Source organism: Arvicola amphibius, chromosome 2, assembly GCF_903992535.2.
Source record: "Arvicola amphibius chromosome 2, mArvAmp1.2, whole genome shotgun sequence".
NCBI lineage: Eukaryota > Metazoa > Chordata > Mammalia > Rodentia > Cricetidae > Arvicola > Arvicola amphibius.
Genome location: NC_052048.2, coordinates 107,497,811 through 107,516,131, shown reverse-complemented (window position 1 = coordinate 107,516,131; position 18,321 = coordinate 107,497,811). Strand labels below are relative to the sequence as shown.

The following is an 18,321-nucleotide window of genomic DNA, read 5'->3' as shown; positions in this document are numbered from 1 at the left end:
AAGGTTCAGCCTAGGTCATGACATTTGTAGTTGAAGAGGGGCCATCGGCCCAGCACCCCATCATGTCCCCTCCCGGCCAAAGACGACTACATCTCCCAGCATCGCCTGCTCGGGCCGCGGGAAGGGAAAAGAAAAAAAAAAGTTAAGGCCAAGCATTCCCGGAATGCGCTTCCTGCCGGCGCGGGCCGGGGGGCGGGCGGGGCGGGCGGGGCGGGCGGCCGCAGCCCCGGGGCGCGTACTTGGCCGGGCCGCGGCCCCAGCATGGCCGAGCCGCTGCTCAGGAAGACCTTCTCCCGCCTTCGGGGCCGGGAGAAACTTCCTCGGAAAAAGTCAGATGCGAAGGAGCGCGGTGAGTGAGGGTGCTCGCGGGGAGGAGATGGGAGCCCCGCCCGGCCTGGGGTCCCCAGATCCGGGGTAGGAAACGCAGCGGAACCTGGGAGAGTAAGCTGGGGCTGAGCCCTGCTGCAGGAGAGGAATATGGACCAGATCGTTGCAAGGCGGGGGGCAGCGGACCGTTATGTGCGGCTGGCCTAAGATGCCAGCCTCGCGGGTTCCTTGGGAGGCCCGGGAGCGGAGCCTCGCCCCTGACAGGAAATGGGGCCTCGACGGGACGCCTGGAGGGTGGCCGGAGGACCCGCTGTGCCACCCGGCCAGGGGTTGGGCACTGGGAGCACTGTAGGATGAGAGATGGGGGACGCACTCCTGTACCCGAGAAACGTATTCCGGGGTTATATCTGTTATTGCAGCCTTTCCCCACCTCTGTGCCATCACCGCACCAGAGCGTGCAGCCGCACCTACCGTGGGCAGCCCCAAGAAACTGTCCTCCTTACTCAGAAAGAGAAACTGAGGCATGTGGCTGTTGGGTGATTTGTCCACGGCCTGTAAACTGACTTTAAACAATCCTTTGGACTGTGCCACTGATGACAGAGAAGTGAAGCAGAGTGCTAGAGGGTAGGAATAGGAGGTGCTTAAATCTGGGGGTCTATTGGCAAGCAAGACAGGATCTTAGAGAAATGATAGCTGTATAGGGTAGGGAGCCTGGAAAGGAACCAGTCAAAGGAGGGAGGCCACCACACTATGAGTCTGACCCCGCCTCCCTGGCCTTTCCCAGTGAGTCCCAAGGTTCCCAGGGCCAGAGAAGGGACCCGGGTGCCCACACATAAACACACACAGGAAATCAACCATGATGTCAGGGAGAGAATGGAGCCAAGACGGGGTGGGGTGGGGGTGCCAGGCGTGTATAGGGCACTGAGTGCAGAAACATGGCATGGGCTGAGGAGCAAGGTCTGGGAGGACCTTGGGGCAGAATTTGGAAAATGGTAGAGGGGGCTGAATAAGAAAGAAACCAGCACTTCTTGTCATATTTCCTGTCCTGCCTTCAATTCCGCAGCATCTCCTGGGGCAGTGAGCTGGGCTGCAAATCCTATTGTCTAACACTGCTTCTCACACTGATCTCCCTCAATCAAGCCTTGCGGGCTGGGGGCGGGGGGTTGGGGGCACACATAATCTCCTCATAAACAGGACATGAGGCTCAGAAAATGACTCACTTAAGACCACTCAATGAGAAGTAACAGACATGAGACTCCAAACCGGGATTAATGAGAGATCTCAAGAGGGGAGACAGAGCTAAAATGACCTGAGGTTCCAAGAATATCTGAACTGGAGTCACGGCTAGTTACAGTTCCCCCTTGGAGTGCTAGGGGCTAGAGCAAGGGACTTCCAAACTAGAGACTGAGAAGGTATTGACTAGTTGCTAGGACCAAACAAAACAATAGGTCCCAAGGGGCAGCGACTTAGGCTCCCGGATGGTAAAGGGCTTCCATGGACTCTGTAAATGAGGGCTGAAGCAAAACAAAGTAGCGCGACTGTTGCGGTGGGCCAGACTTGAGAGCTGGGTCTTACTCCCTTCGTTTTCCACTAGGCCGCCCAGCCCCGCGCTCAGAGCCCAATCCCCCAGAACCAGAGCCTCAAATCATTGAAGGGTCCCAGGCTGGAGCAGAGGGACCTCCCAGCCCAGAGGCACCTCGGAGCCCTGCTCGGGGGGCCTACCTGCAAAGCCTAGAGCCCAGCAGCCGCCGGTGGGTGCTAAGTGGAGCCAAACCACCAGAGGAGATACCTTTGGGGCCTGGGACACCTAGCAGTGGGGAGCCTGCTGGTGAGATTTGGTACAACCCCATCCCTGAAGAAGACCCCAGACCACCAGCACCTGAGCCCTTGGGATCAAAGCCAGTCTCCTCTGATACGGAAGGCACAATCATCCAAGGTAGGCGCAAAGCTTTACACTCATTCCCACCTGCAAGCATGCACAAACCTCACACTCCAAACCACTTGTGCCCAAGGCTCATCATACCCAGCCCCCTAAGGACTACAAGCATCATACCCCAGGCTCAGGCCTGTCACCTGAGATTTGCTCTCCCTACAGGTGCAGTCCCTACCAGCCCCTCTACCAAAACTTCCCGTACCAAGTCCCCAGGCCCTGCTAGGCGCCTCTCTATGAAGATGAAGAAGTTGCCAGAGCTGCGTCGCCGCCTGAGCTTAAGAAGTACCCGCACTGCCCGGGAACGAGAGAGAACCGCCCCAGCAGGCTCTGTCATCAGCCGCTACCACCTGGACAGCAGTGTGGGGACTCCTGGGCAGGCATCAGTGGCTGGAGGCACTAGGAGCCCAAGGGGTGGGTACCTCAGCGATGGTGATTCTCCCGAGCGTCCTGGGGGACCACCATCACCCACTGCCTTCCGGCCCTATGAGGTGGGCTCATCAGCTCGGGCGCCCCCAGCTGCACTCTGGGGGCGTCTCAGCCTGCACCTGTATGGGCTAGGGGGTCTGCGGCCAACTCCAGGGGCCACTCCTCGAGATCTCTGCTGCCTTCTCCAAGTGGATGGGGTAGCTCGGGCCCGCACAGGGCCACTTCGAGGTGGACCAGACTTCCTGAGACTGGACCACACCTTCCACTTGGAGCTGGAGGCTGCTCGGCTGCTGCGGGCCCTGGTACTTGCATGGGATCCCGGTGTAAGGCGGCACCGGCCCTGTGCCCAGGGCACTGTGTTACTGCCAACCATCTTTCGAGGTAAGACATGGGACTTCTAGGAAGGAAAAGCAACACCAAGACCTCCCACAGCACCCAGGAGGGCTGGGCTCCACAAAGGAGGGTTTGTCCCAGATGAGGGGAGCCAGGACACAAGAACCTTTGGGACAGAACTAACTCAGTCCTCCTTGCATCTTTAGGGTGCCAGGCCCAACAATTGGCCATTCGTCTGGAACCCCAGGGACTTCTTTATGCCAAGCTAACACTGTCTGAACAGCAAGAAGCCCCTGACACAGTGGAGCCCCGTGTCTTCGGGCTACCTCTGCAGCTACTGGTAGAACGTGAACAGTCGCCTGGCCAGGTGCCTCTCATCATTCGAAAGTGTGTGGGGCAGATCGAATGCCGCGGGCTGCGGGTGAGCATCAGTACCCACTCCTGCTACCTTACTCTTTGGAACCCCTTCACCAACCTGAGCTGTTCTGGGATCCGACACTCACCGAGGGAAAAGAAATCCTCCCCCGCAGCACCAGGACCAACGGGTCATCTGTCCATTTATTACAGTATCTCAGCCCTCACAGAGCTCAGTCTCCTGGAGTGAGAGAGATGACAGACAGTTCGCGGATGCCAAACTGCAGCTCAGAGGGTAGTTAAGAAAGGAGATAGCCTAGCATGGTGGTATACGCCCCAGCACTAGAAATGCTAGGGCAAGATGGAAAATTCAAGGGCAGCTGAGCAACACAGTAAGATTATAAATGAATGAATGAATGGATAGATAGATAGATAAATAAGTAAATAAATAAATAGATAAATAGATAGATAAATAAATAAATAATCAAAAGGGGTGGGGTCTGAGCTAGTCAAAGAGGGCTTCCTGGAAGATATGAACTATGAAGTCGGAGGAGGCGGTCCAAATTAAGGGATTTAGAAAGCTGGGTGTGTATCTGGGATGTTGGTTTTTCTGGTGCTGGGGGACTGAACCTAGGGCCTCATACATGCTCAGCAAGCACTTTACCATTGAGTCACACTCCCAGCCATCTTTTTACTTTGGGAGACAGGCTTTCGCTAAGCAGCCCAGGCTGGCCTTGAGCACACTCTGTAGCCTATGGCCCAGGTGATCCTCCTGTCCTGGCTGAACTGCTGTGCTGAGCTACTAGTCCTGGCCCAGGGGCACTTATAACAGTCGTTGCGTCTGTGGGAAGGCAGCCAGTGAAGATGCGTGTGAATGGTCCCACCCTCCCAGGACAAAACCCCCAATGTCACCCTTGTCCAGACATCCAGCCCCAACCCAACAGTCCTTGCCTGTAGCTGCAGTAAGACATCCTTTCTCTGTCTGTATCCCCAGGTAGTGGGGCTGTACCGTCTGTGTGGCTCAGCAGCAGTGAAGAAAGAGCTTCGGGATGCCTTTGAGCAGGATAGTGCAGCTGTGTGCCTCTCTGAAGATGTGTACCCTGATATCAATGTCATCACAGGTCCACCTAGCCCCTCTCCCCTGCCTGCTCGTTCCCTCCTCCAATGAAACCTCCTCCCTTCTCTCTGATCTTGTTCTCACTTCTTATACCTGCCCTCTTCCCACTACTACTGTCAGCCCAGTGACCCCTCTGGTTTCAGGAGCCAGGGTGTCTTAACCAGAGGGACCCCTCTGTCCACAGGCATCCTCAAGGATTATCTCCGGGAGCTGCCTACTCCGCTCATCACCCAGCCCCTCTACCAGGTGGTGCTGGAGGCCATGGCCCAAGGACATCCAAGCAGGGCTTCCCTGGGTCCTGAAGGCACCAGAGGGCTCCTCAGCTGCCTGCCAGATGTGGAGAGAGTGAGTGACCCTGCTGGGAACATTGGGACATTATAGAGTAGTTGATAGCAGTGAAACACTTTAACCATGCCTGAGATGTAGTGAGCATAAGGGATCATCACATCCCAGCAAAGCTCATGTTATTATCTGTCAGTCCCTGGATTAGGAAACCAAGGCTCAGTTTAGTGATTTGCCCAAGGTCAAACAGCCAAGATTGGTCCAAAACTCACCCTCTAGGCAGGCATAGTGTTACAGGCCTCTACTCCTAGTCAAAGGCAAGAGGATTGAGTTAGGACACCAGCCTAAGATACATAGCTACTTCCAAGGCAGCCTGGGCTGTGTAGCAAACTGAGCCAGCAGGTCTGCCAGCCTAATGCAAGGGAAATTCCTGGCTGTGGGATCTTGAGAAAGTCCTTGAAACTGTGCTCTGTTCATCTGTAAAATAAAGTTCATGCTAATATTGCCTCACATGGAGTGGGTTGGAGTTCAAACCCTTCCAGTCCAAAGCTAAATTGTCCTTGGCCTTAATTTCAACAAAATATTTGTATTCAGCAAAATACATTCCTAAATGCTAACACCTCCCTATGGCTATGAGAACTTGTGCTGAAGTATCTCCACTGTAAGCCACCCCTAAGTGTCCCACAAAGTGCAACAGGCTCAGGTTTACCCCCGCCCCGTTTTGCCCCCCCAACCCTCTCCACAGGCCACGCTGACGCTTCTCCTGGACCACCTGCGCCTCGTTTCTTCCTTCCACACCCACAACCGCATGACCCCCCAAAACTTGGCAGTGTGCTTCGGACCAGTGTTGTTGCCAGCAAGACAGACACCGGCTCGGCCGCGGCTCCGTAGCTCAGGCCCAGGCGTCACCAGCGCTGTGGACTTCAAGCGCCACATTGAAGTCCTGCATTACCTGCTACAGTCTTGGCCAGGTGAACATTGACCATTCCTATCAGCCTCCCTGATATATTTCCCTACTAGCTAATCATGGGCAGGAATATAAGGAAGGCCACGCCCCTTGGGGGATAAACTTGTAAGCTTGCCTCTCTGAAGGCCAATCAGGCACCTAGATGCTACTTCCCTGCATCACATCTCATAACCCTCCCTGTGAAACCATCCCTCCTCCCCCCCCCCCCCCCCGCAGATACCCGCCGACCACCAGAGGCCTCGGACGTAGCACCTTATTTGCGACCCAAACGACAGCCACCTCTGCACTTGCCACTGGTGGGCCCCGAAGTGGTGACTCGGCCCCGAGGTCGCGGAGGCCCTGAAAGCCCCCCAAGCAACCGCTATGCAGGCGACTGGAGTGTGTGTGGAAGAGACTTACTGCCGCATGGACGGGACTTCCTGTCGGGGCCTGACTATGACCACGTGACAGACAGTGAGGAAGATGATGATGAGACCGGAGAGCAGAGGGGCACTACTGACTTCGAAGATGAGTTTGATGCACCCTTCAACCCACACCTGAATCTCAAAGACTTTGATGCACTCATCCTGGATCTGGAGAGAGAACTCTCCAAGCAGATCAATGTGTGTCTCTGAGTCCTTGAAGCAGGTGCTGGACTCTGGCTAATAAGGAATTGCTTCCGGGTTGCTAAGGACCAGGTTCTGGTTACTGGTGACTGGATTCCAAGTTACTAAGGCAGTGCCCTGATGACCTAAAAGGAACTGACCAGAGTTGCTCAGGCTGAGCTCCTGTGCTAAGGAGTTGCCAAGGGACCATCCTCCTATGCTAAGAATCATTCCCAGCTTCTAGTGCCAATTGTTTGGGCCCTAGTTGCAAAGACCAGGCTCTTGGCATTTTAAGCACTGATGCCATAGCCTCTCTCCTGAGCACCAGGGCTTCTCTTGCTGCCAGAGACAGTTCTGCTTGCTAGGCTGGCCTCTCTTGCCTCCCCCTTTGTAGGGGAACACCAATTACTGTGAGCATCACTCTGGGGTGTTGAGACATCCCTAATCAACCCTCTTGCTGCTGCCAACCAAACCAGTATTAGCATCAAGCACTACACTCTGTCTCTCTAAGGACAGCCATGAGGTTCTTCTTAAGGGACATGGCCCCAGACGTGGCCGCCATCTGTGAAAGGGCAGCTGAGGCCTATAGCAAAACAGCTGATTTCCCCCAACCCTCTCTTCTAGGGAAGACCTCCAAGATGAACCTCTAACCAGCAAGTAGAGACAGAGTCTGACCCTTCCTTTCCCCAGCAGCCCTTTCCCACCCCTGAAAAACTGAGCACTTAACCCCTCCCCTTTGGAGGGACCCCACCTGAGGTATCAGGTTAGGGGCACTTTGGTACGGAAAATATTTATTGCCTCCATGCATGTGTGTGTCTGTGTGAGGACTTGTGTGCTGTGTGCACTGGCCTCTCTGGAGTGGGCATGTGGAACTCTTTCAGGGACCATAAGTTGGGATAGTATTTGCCATCCCAGGTACCCCCAAATTCCCAGAGATCAAGTGGAAGAATGAGGTCCCCTTCCAGTCTCCCATTTCTTTTCCACTACTTCGACCTTTGTGGACAATAAATAAACCAGTATACACATGTTATGTGACTGAGTCCTTGGGCTCATGTGTCTAGGAGGTTTATTCAGTCTGTAAGCGGGAGAAAGGTGGACGGCTGGGCCTGTGGAAAGAGCTGCTACCCAGGGTCGCCAAGGTGCCTCTTTGAGCTTTGATCCCTCCATTACCCACTCGGAGGGTTGTAGAATTGTTGAGCCTTGTGAGACAAGCTCGGAGCAGATAAGGATGAAAACTTGGGCCAGGCATAGTCCAGGTACAGAGTCAAGCACACTAACCCATGCACGGGCCCTATACGGAAATGGAGCCATCTCTGAAATCTGTCCTCCCGATCAGGATGTTGACCACGACTGCATGGCCCTCCCGGCACAGCTGCTGGCCTTCACGAAGTACCTTGACCACTTGATCCTCATTGTCCCGTGACAGTATCAATCCCTGGGCCCCCAGACCTATGGCTGCCTTGTGATAATCTGAAAGAAAATAAATCAGACAGTAGCAGAGGGTCCAACAAGGAGAGTAACAGAGACCCAACTGGACATAAAATATTCTGACCCCTCACCAGTGTAAGCCAGGCTACAGGCCACGTCACTGCCCAACCTGGACACCTGCTCCCGAGAAATCTGGGTCCAACCTGCATCATTCCCTATCAAGGCCATCACTGGTATCTATAGGGGAAAAAAAAAAAGGCCACATAACAGCCATCAGTCCAAAGGTCTGACCAGCCACAAGACAGGCCTGTGGCCCACTGAGGGAAGCCCTCTCCCTCCAGCCTCCACAGCTCACCCTGGATGACATATCCCAGAACCCATATCCCATAAGCTTCCCTCAAGACAGCCCAGTCACCTTGTGTCTCACGAACGTGTCAAACTCGATGAGGCTGTAGCCAAAGGCACCATCCCCAAACAGGCACCAAACCTGGTAGGGGGGGACCCAGGGCAGTTAGGGTGGTTCACAGCCCAGAAAGCAGCAAGTCTCCCACATCCAATGCCTCACCTCGGCATCCGGCTGACACAGCTTAGCCCCAAGTGCAAACCCTGCACCAACTCCCAGAGTCCCAAAGGCTCCTAGGAAGATAGGAGCAAATTGCTGTGAAGGGTCCATGCAGTGCAAGCTGCCCCGGGTATGGGCCTTTCCTTACCAGGATCGAGCCAGCGCAGGGGCCCTCGGGGCTGTACCAAGTAGGCAGCTGTGGCCACAAAGTCCCCACCATCAACCACAAGAAGTGCGTTGTCAGGCAGAGTCTCCTCTACCTGCTGTAACACCTGCACTGGGTTCAGGTGCTGAGACACAGGCGTTGCAGCCTTGTCCCTGAAACAGGACACTGGAGGTCAGTAGGGCTGGTTGGCCATGACCTCCTCCACTCCTTACCCTTGCCATGTTGACTCTACCCAGACTGACCGATACGTCTGTTCCTTCTGCTGGTCGGCTTTCCGAAGCTCCTCAGCCCAATCTGAGGCCCACACCTGGCCCTGAAGGCCTTCCACCAGCTTGAGCATGAAGGAACCCACGTCTCCTAGAAAAGAAGAACGCACAGCTATAGGGCCAGCTGCCAGGAAGCAGCTTCCTCCTGCCCTTCCAGCGCCAGAGGCCCAAATGTAACAGGAAGCCAACGGCAGCATCTGAGAGGAAAGCAGGCCAGAGGCGTTCACAGGACAAAGCTGGTAAAGCCCCTCCAAGAGCCTTTGAGAACTGGTGCAGGTGTCTTGGCAAGACAGAAGGCAAGACCTGATAAATGAGGTGCAGGGAAGTTGGAAACTTGGGCTGGCTTCATTATCTCCCTGCCCCTCATAACCCAGAGGCACCAAGTTACCGTCAAGTCTGCCTCCAAAATATGTCACCCACCAAGGAAGTCTTCCGAGCCCAAGCATATGGGCACTACTTTCGTGGTGGTTTTTTATTTCATTGTTTATTTTGTGTTACTTTCTATTTTGAGACAGGGTTTCTCTATGTAGCACTGGCTGGCCTCGAACTCTCTATGTAGAACAGGTTGGCCTTAAACTCAGAAATTTACCTGCCTCTGCCTTCTTAGTGGGAGGCCCGTGCCTCCAAACTTACCACCCCACCCCACTCAGGCTTTTTTTGGGGGGGCGGCAAGATATCACACTGCAGCCTAGGCTAGCCTTAAACTCACTATTCACCAAGGATTTGGCTCAAACTCTCAGTGGTTCTCCTGATTCCATATTGGAATTACAAGTGTACACCACCACCACCATCTGTAGTGGCACATTTTAATCCTTGCACTTGGTGGACAGAGGCAGGCACATCTCTGTGAGTTCAAGGCCAGCCTGATCTACACAGTGAGTTCCAAGACAGCTAGAGCTACATAGTGAGACCCTGTTTCCAAACAAACAAAACCTAAGCGTGTACTATCACAGATGACGCTGGAGTTCTTTTATTTTGAGATTGATCTTGCTAAGGCCTCAAATAGATAATCTGGTCTCTGTTCCCTCACCTCCCTGCCACCAAGTAGCTGGAATCACAGGCATGCAGCATCATCCCCTGACTGTCTAGCTCCTTCTATCAGTCCCTCCCTGCCTAGCCTGCCATCTTCCACCTGCTGCTCATCAACTTCTGGGAGGGACTGTCTCTAACACACAGGGTGGAATCAATTCTCTGGTTAAATCCTAAAGGACCCTGTTCCCTATTCTACAAGAGAGTCTATATCCTTAGAATAGTGGTCAGGGTATGGCATGGAAAGCGGACGAAAATCAGGAGGGTTAGAATAACAGAGAGACTAAGGGGTCATGGGCCAGTCGAAAGCAGCAGCAGGCAGCATACAGGAGTTGATGACATGCAAAATCCCAAACCTCCCTCTGCACCCACCCTACCTCCATTCCTTCAGAAGCACCAATCAGTCTGCAAGCCAAATGTGTCTCAGGTTGTCCAAGTGTCCCCTGGTTCAGGGGCCAGACCTGACATTCAGTTGAAGTTTCAACAGAGGCCAGATGAAAGAAGCCATGCAAGTGGTAGGGACCCCAGGGGTATGCTCACCCTGCACAGCCTCCTGGGGCTTCCAGAAGATGTCTGAGTTGAGCAACATATCATCCCGGTTCCGATTGACAATGATGATTTTGCTCTTGCGATTGAGAACGCGGCCGTAAGACAGGCGGAAATCACATACAGCTCCTGGGGTGACAGACAGGGTGTCAGTGGGCACTACCTCACTCCTGATCCACTGTGACACACTGAATGTAGGACATCTGTACCACTTGCAGGAACCTTACAGATGTTTACATTGGGGGTGAAAAACATGTTGCAGAGGGTGGTTTTCTACTCCCACTATGTGGGGTCCAGGGATCAAACTCAGGTTATCAGGCTTAGCAACAAGCATTTTTACCCACGAGGCCATCTACCCAGCAGGACTTTCCAGTTCTTGATTCTGGGCAGGCCTCTTGACTGGCTCTGATCAAGAAACCATGGCAAAAGCAACAGTGTGCCATACTGAGAGACAAGGTCAAAAGGTCATGAGGGTTTGGGGGTAGCAGAAAACTCATTTAGCATGTACAAGGCCTTGTATTCTAATAGCCTCAACACCACAAGGGAAGGGAGGATTATGATGAGCCACTGGATATGGGGTACCATTACAGTCCTGTACAGCCTATCAATGTTTCAGTCAGTGACAGTTCATATACACGACTGTGGTCTTGTGAATGACATGGCCCAGCGGTTTCCCAGCCAACCGCTGGCTTGTGTACACACATTCAAACTCCACCCAAGAAAACCACTTACAGTACACAGATGTACAGAGCAAGAGCTGAAAGGGTACACCTGTCATGTGACTGACGGGATACAAAATGGTTTGTGTAAAAATGTGTGTATTACACGGCAAGTGCCCACAGGGCATGCTTGCTCTGGGGGAAGCCAGGTCACAGCACAAAGCTGCAGTCTGAGGTGTTTGCCGGCTTGTGCATTCAAGCTTGTTCGAAGGCCTTTAGAAGGGGAGGGGTGGATGCAGAGGAAGTAGGGGCGATCACGAAGGAAGGGTGCTGGACATGAGGATGGAGAAGGACGGGGACGAAGGGAAGAATGGGAGGCCGAGCCCACCTGCCAGGACAACAACATCTGCTTTCTTCAGGGCAGCACTGCGATTCTGCCGAATATGGAGAGCGTGGTTGCGGCCCAGCAGCCCCCGAGACATCCCCCCCAGGAAGCAAGGGACTCCTAGGGTCTCCACAGCAGCCCTGTGGGCGGGGAGAGTCCAGGTAGAGCAGATGTCAGTATGACCAAGGCCACTGGAACACCAGAGACCAAGACCACTGTTCTAAGACAGGGTGGGAACTCCTCACCTAAGCTTGCTGGCAGGGGTCGGGGGTAGCAGAGCCTGGCTCCCCAGCACCAGCAGGGGTCTCTTGGCCCGGCTCAGGATCTCCACACAGCGCTGGACCTGGCGTGACAGGTAGAGATCAAAAGGCCATCCCACAGTCTGGCAAGACCGTGCCCCCGGAGCTTATGTCAAGGCAGAAAGAGAGAATCAATTCCACACAGTTGTATTCCGACCTCCACATGCAAGTAGTGGTATAAACGCAACACAAACACACAAACATTCTCTAAAAATGTAAAGGGCCATCTTGGGGTTCCCATGAGCCCACAGGATTGAGGCCCAGCACTGGCCAAGAGAGAAGATCTGCCAAGGCCTTGCCAAGTGGGAGTCCTAGGCCAGGTAAGAGAGTTGATTCACCTGTTGGGGAGACGCCTGGGGAATGTCCAGGGGCAGAGGTCCTTCAGGATGAGGCTCCCAAGCGCCAACAAAGAGATTGTTCAGGCAGTTCTGTAAGTACCTGTGAGAACAGGGAGGAATCACTTACTAAAGTTAATACAGCATTCTGGAGGCTGAGGAAAGCCAAGGGGCCAGGAAAGGAATCGGACGAAAATCATGACACAGGGACACTAAATGGCTAAGTCACCAGGTGCTTATTCCTCCTTTCAGATAACCACCCTAATCTGACATAGCCCCCGGACATAAAACACGAGCAGAGATTGCCTGCACAGAAACTGGACCGGTGGGTTAGACCCTGCCCCACAGTGTCCCAGCTGTGTGACTTTACCATTTTGAGCTTCCTCCTCTGCAGACTGGGAAAGCTTCCATTGCTACCCTCTTAGGTGATGAGGCCTGCTGTGGTCTGGGACTGTGGCTCGGTGTTAAAGCCTGGCCTGGTGTATATGAAGCCTTAGTTTCCACCTCCAACACCACCAGAAGGGGAGGAGGCAAACACTTAGCAAAATGCTCTGGCCGTGGTAGTAATTAATGTCACCCATTCACTCCTGCAGTGTCTCTCTCTGTCGCCCCACTCACTGGGCCCCAGGCCTCAAGTTTCTAAGGCCCTGAGACACAAAAAGAAATCCTGCCCAGGCCTTGCCCTCAAGGAACACGCCGTCTCACTAAAGACAGGCACAAGTGTCAGGAAGAAACAGCCAGAGCACAGAGCTAAAGCCTGTCTCGTCTGTTTGAGTCAAGGCTGCAAGGACCTAAGATGAGGCCAAGAACATGGGAAGCCACAGGGACATGGTTTAAAAAGGAAAGACCATCCAGCACCAGAGATACTGAGTCAAGAGGACTGACCCCCAACTGTGAGCCAGCACGGGCTCCAAAACTAACTCCTATCAATAAAACCAATAAAAATAAAAATACATAAAGGGGAGGCAGGAAGAGAGCCAGCCTTCCAGGTGACGCTGAGAGAAAGGACAGGGAGAAAAGAGGACCAGATGACTGGAGGCTGGGAGCCTTAAGAACAAGACTTCCAACAGGCCTGGAGCACCTGTCGGTGATTCCAGCATTTCAGAGGCTGAGAGAGGAGGATTTTCAAGTTTCTGAACAGCCTGGGCCACACAGAGTTCTGGGCCTGAGTAAGTTAAGACCAAAATCACTTTTGCTTGATCTGGTCCTCAGAACAATTTTCACAAACCAGTGCACAGGAACCTGAATATCTTGTCCACTGACGACACCCAATGCCTATCTTGCTATCTTGCGCAGAGATCTGGCCCACAAAATATCTGGGAAGGGAGGGTCAAGAACAAGTAAAGGGAGAAGACGAAGAAGCTCAGGAATGTGGAGGTGGCAGAGATGGAGAAAGAGGAGAAAAAAAGGAGGTAGGAAAACCTCTCAACCTCCGTGCCTTGCCTTCCCAAACCTACTAAGTACCCTCCTGCCTCGGGACCTTTACACACGCATTGCTTTTACATGGAATTCTCTCCCCAGAGCTGGCTCCTCAGAATTCACATGTACTCACATGAGAAGGGAAGGAGGGTGTGTGGGGGGAGAAGACTGAGAAAAAAGGTGGACAATGGAGGAGGCGTGTAGAGGATTGGTAGTTCTCACCAGGAGACCACTCGACCCATGAGGCCCTTGGGCGGCTTGGCTGGCACCATCTCCTTCTCTACCATGAAGTAGGGATACAGCACATCCAGAGGCAGCTCCACAAACACCGGACCTGCAGGGACAGGAAGACTCTGAGCCTATGGTGCCTGCTGTTGCAACCTCTGAGCCCCAGGGCCTTATTGCTATCCAGCTCCCTCCTCCACCTACCTGGGGTGCCTGACTGGGCAGCAGCCATTGCGGCCCTCAGGGTAGGTACGATGTCTCGTACCCTTCGCACAGAGGCACAAAACTTGCAAAGCGGTCTGAACAGAGACATCTGATCAATGGCCTGGAGTGCTCCCCGTTTCTGGCAGAAAAGGGGTGGGATGGTTATCAGGTAAGCTCAGAAAGCTTTTCCTGGGGACTCTGACCATGCTTAAGGACAAGGCCCGCTTCTCTTACTACACACCTGCAGCAGGGTGCTGGCAGCCCCACCCAGAAGCAGGACCGGAGACTGGGCCACCTGAGCATTCTTCACTGCGGTCACTGTGTTGGTAAGGCCAGGACCAGCTGTCACTGCTGCCACGCCCACTGTCCCTGGAAGACAGATCTGATGACAACCATGCCACCCTGCCAGCCATCATCCCACCCCCACACCTCTGCCTCTCGTGTACAGGTTCCATGTCACTGTCCCACCAGCCCCGGCCCTCCACATGCTACCCTTACCAGTCAGGCGGGCCACAGCATCGGCAGCAAAGACAGCGGTGACCTCATGGCGTGTGTCTACCACACGGATGCCCAGCTTCTCGCAGGCTACCAGCAGTGGGGAAATGTGCCCACCAACCAGTGTGAAGACAAAACGCACACCATGGGCCTTGAGCACAGCCGCCACACTCTCCCCACCATGCCGAATGCTTGTCCTGTCCACCTGAGCCAGGGGGGATGAGGAAAAAGGCAGCAGGCCAGCCCACGAGCAGAGGGAGAGGGCAGAAGAACACAGATGTTGGTTAGGGACATACCACACTATAGCAAACAGTCACGGTATGCTGTCTTAGCAAATCTTACTGTTCTCTTTTTTCCTACAGCCAAGGACGCCAAGACTTTCCCCGTTCTTTCCGCAGCAGCACTGAGGACTGAACCCAATGTACAGACCATGTCAGACAACCGCTCTACCACTGAGCTGCCGCATAAGCCTTTTGACGTTTTAAAGGTCTCCCTAGGCTTCCCAGAATGGCTTTGAACCCCTGTGTCGCCTAGGCTGAGTTTGAACCTGTGGTCATCTTTTCTTAGCCTACCAAGTAGCAGGCTAAGATAGGGGCTATGTTCTTACGTGGCTCAGTAGATTACATCGCCTGCTCCAGAGATACTCAACCAGTCAGGAGAAAATGAGGGCAGATCTACAGAACACAGGGGAGCTTGGCAAGAGGCCGAAGGCCCCTGGCTTGGCCTCGTGCCTGCTTTCTGGTATCCCTGCAGGGCCTGGCACCTGGAGTGCTAATTCCAGCCTATTGCCTCCCTCTCACTCTGCTCATGAGCCTCGCGTCCAGCTGACACGCTGCCAGCTGCCACATGCCTAGCACGGAAGTGCCTCCTGGCACAGACTGCCCTGAGCATCCAAGCATCCTCAGTAACGTGTAGTTTCCAACCGCCACACACACACCTCAAGGTCACTGACACAGCTCCACTAGAAGAGAAAGGACTGAGTGGGGGGCAAAATTTTCTCACAATGGAGCAAGTGATTTAGAATATGACGCGTGGGGTCAGCTCTTTCCAAACCTGTCATCTAGAGCAAATACTAAACTTTTCTGTAGATCGGTTTCCTCTTGTGGGCACAAGGACAGAAATGATAGCACCTATTTCGATGGTAAGAGATTTGTTAAGAAAGTCCCTCCCTCGGAAGAGCTTTGAACCCCTGTGTAGCCTAGTATCAGAGCCCAGTCCCTCCCCTGCCTGCCTTCCACCCACCAATCCCACTATGTTTTAAAAGCCTGCTATGTTAAAATGACTCAGGCCCCTGGGTATGGAGGTAGGCAGAGTGTGTGCTATCCAGACAGCGACAGTTTCCCCTTTATCTCGAACTAGATACAAAGTCCAGAGCCCAAAAACAGTTTGGCAAAGGGACAAAGCTCTGTAAAGAATCTCCCAACCACTCTGAACTAGTCGAGACTCGCTTTACCCACCAGCACAGTGGATGAGCTGGAGGAAAGCCTTCAGGCCCCTCCTCCTAACCCGTAGCCCTCCTCTCCTCCGGCCGTAAGCACCTTGTGCATCAGCTGATAGAAGAGCCCCAGTCTGTGAGCGGTGCCCACCACAGCAGCCACCAGTGTCCCAAACGCCAGGAGCAGGAACGAGGGGAAGAAACCCCCAGCAGGTGCGGCGGCCACGGGAGTCTCCATGAGGCGGAATCTAAGTAAGAAAGCACAGAGCCAGAACCTGAGCACTATAATCTAATCCGGAAGAAGGATCGTCCACCCGCTTCTGTGCCACGCCCCCTAGCTGCCACGCCACGCCCACAGACGCAACTAGGCTGGACTGAGGCCACACCCCTAATTCGGCTAACTCCGCCCCCTGACGTCACCACCTCCAATCTAAAGTAGGCCAGCGCAGGGATCACAGCAGCATCGGAAGAGAGTTGTGGTCTCTACTTATCTATTTGGTAGTAAACCCGTGGGCATCCCCGCCCTCCTCATCGCAGGACTCGACCTCAGCGGAGAGCCCGCTCCATGCTTACTTCTTCGAGTCGTAAGGCCACACCCCCACCGGATCGCCCAGCCCACCGCCCCCGACCTAACTCTAGACCTTTGTCCTTCGGCCGAGATCACATTGCAGTCGGATGCTCCTCCAACTCCACCTCACAGACACACACACCCCACCTCAAGGACCTATGACCCTTGCCTATAGAAAATGTCCCTGACTCCGGAGGAACTCGGGCACCTCTGGGACACGTGACTCGGGCGCGCGCGGTACTATCCCTTTGGGCCCCTTAGCTCTGCAGCGTCCCGGAGTCCAGCGCGACGCGCGCGTGCGTGCGCCGAACTGGAGCCTCGTTGGCAGAGTCACCCGCAAGAGCCGTTTATCATTGGTCGCTTCTCTCCCTTCGCCTCCAATTGGCTGACATTGCCCCAGCTCCAAAGACACACGCAAGACCCGCCCCTTCCTGGACCACTATGGCTTTGCATGATGTTTAGAGGAATCCATAGTGTTTGGTGTCAGCCTCGTTCAGCAACCTTCCAGATATCCAGCATCTGAGGACCCATCACCTTTTACACACTCCGATCTTCCCCACAAGTCCCTTTCCCCAGTGTATGTCGTTTTCAAGCTATCTGCTAGAACCTGGGTTTATCAATGGGTATTTAACTAGAGACAGTGTAAACCAGGCGTGTTGGCACAGGCCTTTAATTCCTCTGCTCCGAAGGCAGAGGCAGGAGGATCTCTGTGAGCTCCTGCACATGTGTGTATACGGGGGGGGGGGGGCAGCCTGATCTACATAGCGAGTTCCAGGACAGGCAGGACTGCATTGGGACCAAGAAAAAAAAAAATCATAATTTCATTGACTGTGTCATGTCCACAAGATAGTATTCCACAGCCCCTTTCCCTGTCTTTTGTTATGCCCAAATCTGCGGGGTCCCCATAAAAACCAACAAAGGAAACCTAGTCCCATATATAAAAGCAAAGAGCCTTTAATTTAATCAAGTTTGCAAACTCAGTCTCTCTGCATGTCCAGCTTATTGTAATAACCAGAGAGCCCTTAGCTCAATTAGAATTGGGTTTTTATAGTAGTAAAGATGAGGGTGAGGTGTCTCTGAGGTTCAGGACCCCTTATTGGCTGACATTTGTCTAGGGTTGTCCTGGTGAGGTGCGCTGGCAGGTGATCCTCTACAGCACGTCAGGCATTTTCTTTGAATGGTCTGCCCTTGGGTGGGGGTCGTGTTATCTCAGCTTGTGATTCTTTCCTGCTACCAGGTATTGCTTCAGGGTAAACTACTGAGACTTAGGCCTCTTATTTAAATTCATCAAAGGCCAGAGTCCGTGGTGATAACAGTTGGAAGTAAAGAACTTCCTTTGGGTGACCTGCCCAGACTTATATTTCTTTCCACAGGTTTTCAGTATTCCCTGGTCTTTCCAAGCCCTGGTACAAATGCCCTGTTTAGAGCTGAGCATAGTCATTCCTTATCGACAACCATGGTCTCTGTTTTCACCTCAGTTTATTGCGAAGAAAAGATCTGATTACAGCAGAGAATAGCATTTGTCTACAAGTATAAACAGCTGTCCACTTCTGAGATTTCCCTCTAAGAATTCTCCCTTAAGGAAAGGTTATTTATATCTGAATCATTCCTATATTTGAATGTTATCTGTTAAGTTTCAAACCAGGGACAAAGGGTTGAGGTACCTATTTAACATGCCAAAGTGGGGCCAGTAGTTACCATCCCTCAGTCTCTACCTGTTACAGGGTCTGACTGGCATACCCAGCCCTCTACCCTGAACTCTGCAGCCCAGGGGCTGGGCTGCCCTCCCCTCGGAGGCCCTTTCCTATATAATCCAGATATTTTGACTACCCAACCCATTTGGACCTTTAGCCTCCTGGCTACGGTGTTATTCCCCTCTCTCCTCTCTTCTTTCCTCTCTCCCCCTCTCCCACAGGGCTCAGCTCAGTCTGGTCATGTGCATTCTGAACTCCCCCAGATGTCCCGACCTCTACCTAC

The 18,321-nt window shown here is 53.5% G+C and overlaps 2 protein-coding genes across 5 annotated transcripts; one reads left to right on the top strand and one right to left on the bottom strand.

The window, feature by feature from the left end:
* Positions 1-220: 220 nt before the first annotated feature.
* Syde1 (synapse defective Rho GTPase homolog 1) lies at positions 221-7,353 on the top strand. The gene is made up of 8 exons (XM_038320261.1): positions 221-349; positions 1,922-2,263; positions 2,423-3,067; positions 3,226-3,440; positions 4,368-4,494; positions 4,675-4,835; positions 5,518-5,743; positions 5,956-7,353. Exons 1-8 carry the CDS (start codon positions 262-264, stop codon positions 6,351-6,353), a joined length of 2,202 nt encoding a protein of 733 aa, XP_038176189.1. The 5' UTR covers positions 221-261; the 3' UTR covers positions 6,354-7,353.
* On the bottom strand, positions 7,351-16,665 carry Ilvbl (ilvB acetolactate synthase like). 4 transcript variants are annotated; one of them, XM_038320264.2, is made up of 16 exons: positions 16,553-16,665; positions 15,880-16,024; positions 14,345-14,546; positions 14,088-14,215; positions 13,847-13,985; positions 13,640-13,751; positions 12,002-12,101; positions 11,610-11,707; positions 11,368-11,504; positions 10,315-10,449; positions 8,722-8,836; positions 8,462-8,631; positions 8,317-8,387; positions 8,167-8,238; positions 7,883-7,988; positions 7,351-7,793 (listed from the first exon to the last, which is right to left on the bottom strand). In XM_038320264.2, exons 2-16 carry the CDS (start codon positions 16,012-16,014, stop codon positions 7,615-7,617), a joined length of 1,899 nt encoding a protein of 632 aa, XP_038176192.1. In that variant the 5' UTR covers positions 16,015-16,024; positions 16,553-16,665; the 3' UTR covers positions 7,351-7,614. The 4 variants fall into 4 exon arrangements, with proteins under 4 accessions (XP_038176192.1, XP_038176190.1, XP_038176193.1 ...); XM_038320262.2 differs by having other exon boundaries at positions 16,514-16,649; XM_038320265.2 differs by having other exon boundaries at positions 16,418-16,556.
* Between the last annotated feature and the right edge of the window lie 1,656 nt (positions 16,666-18,321).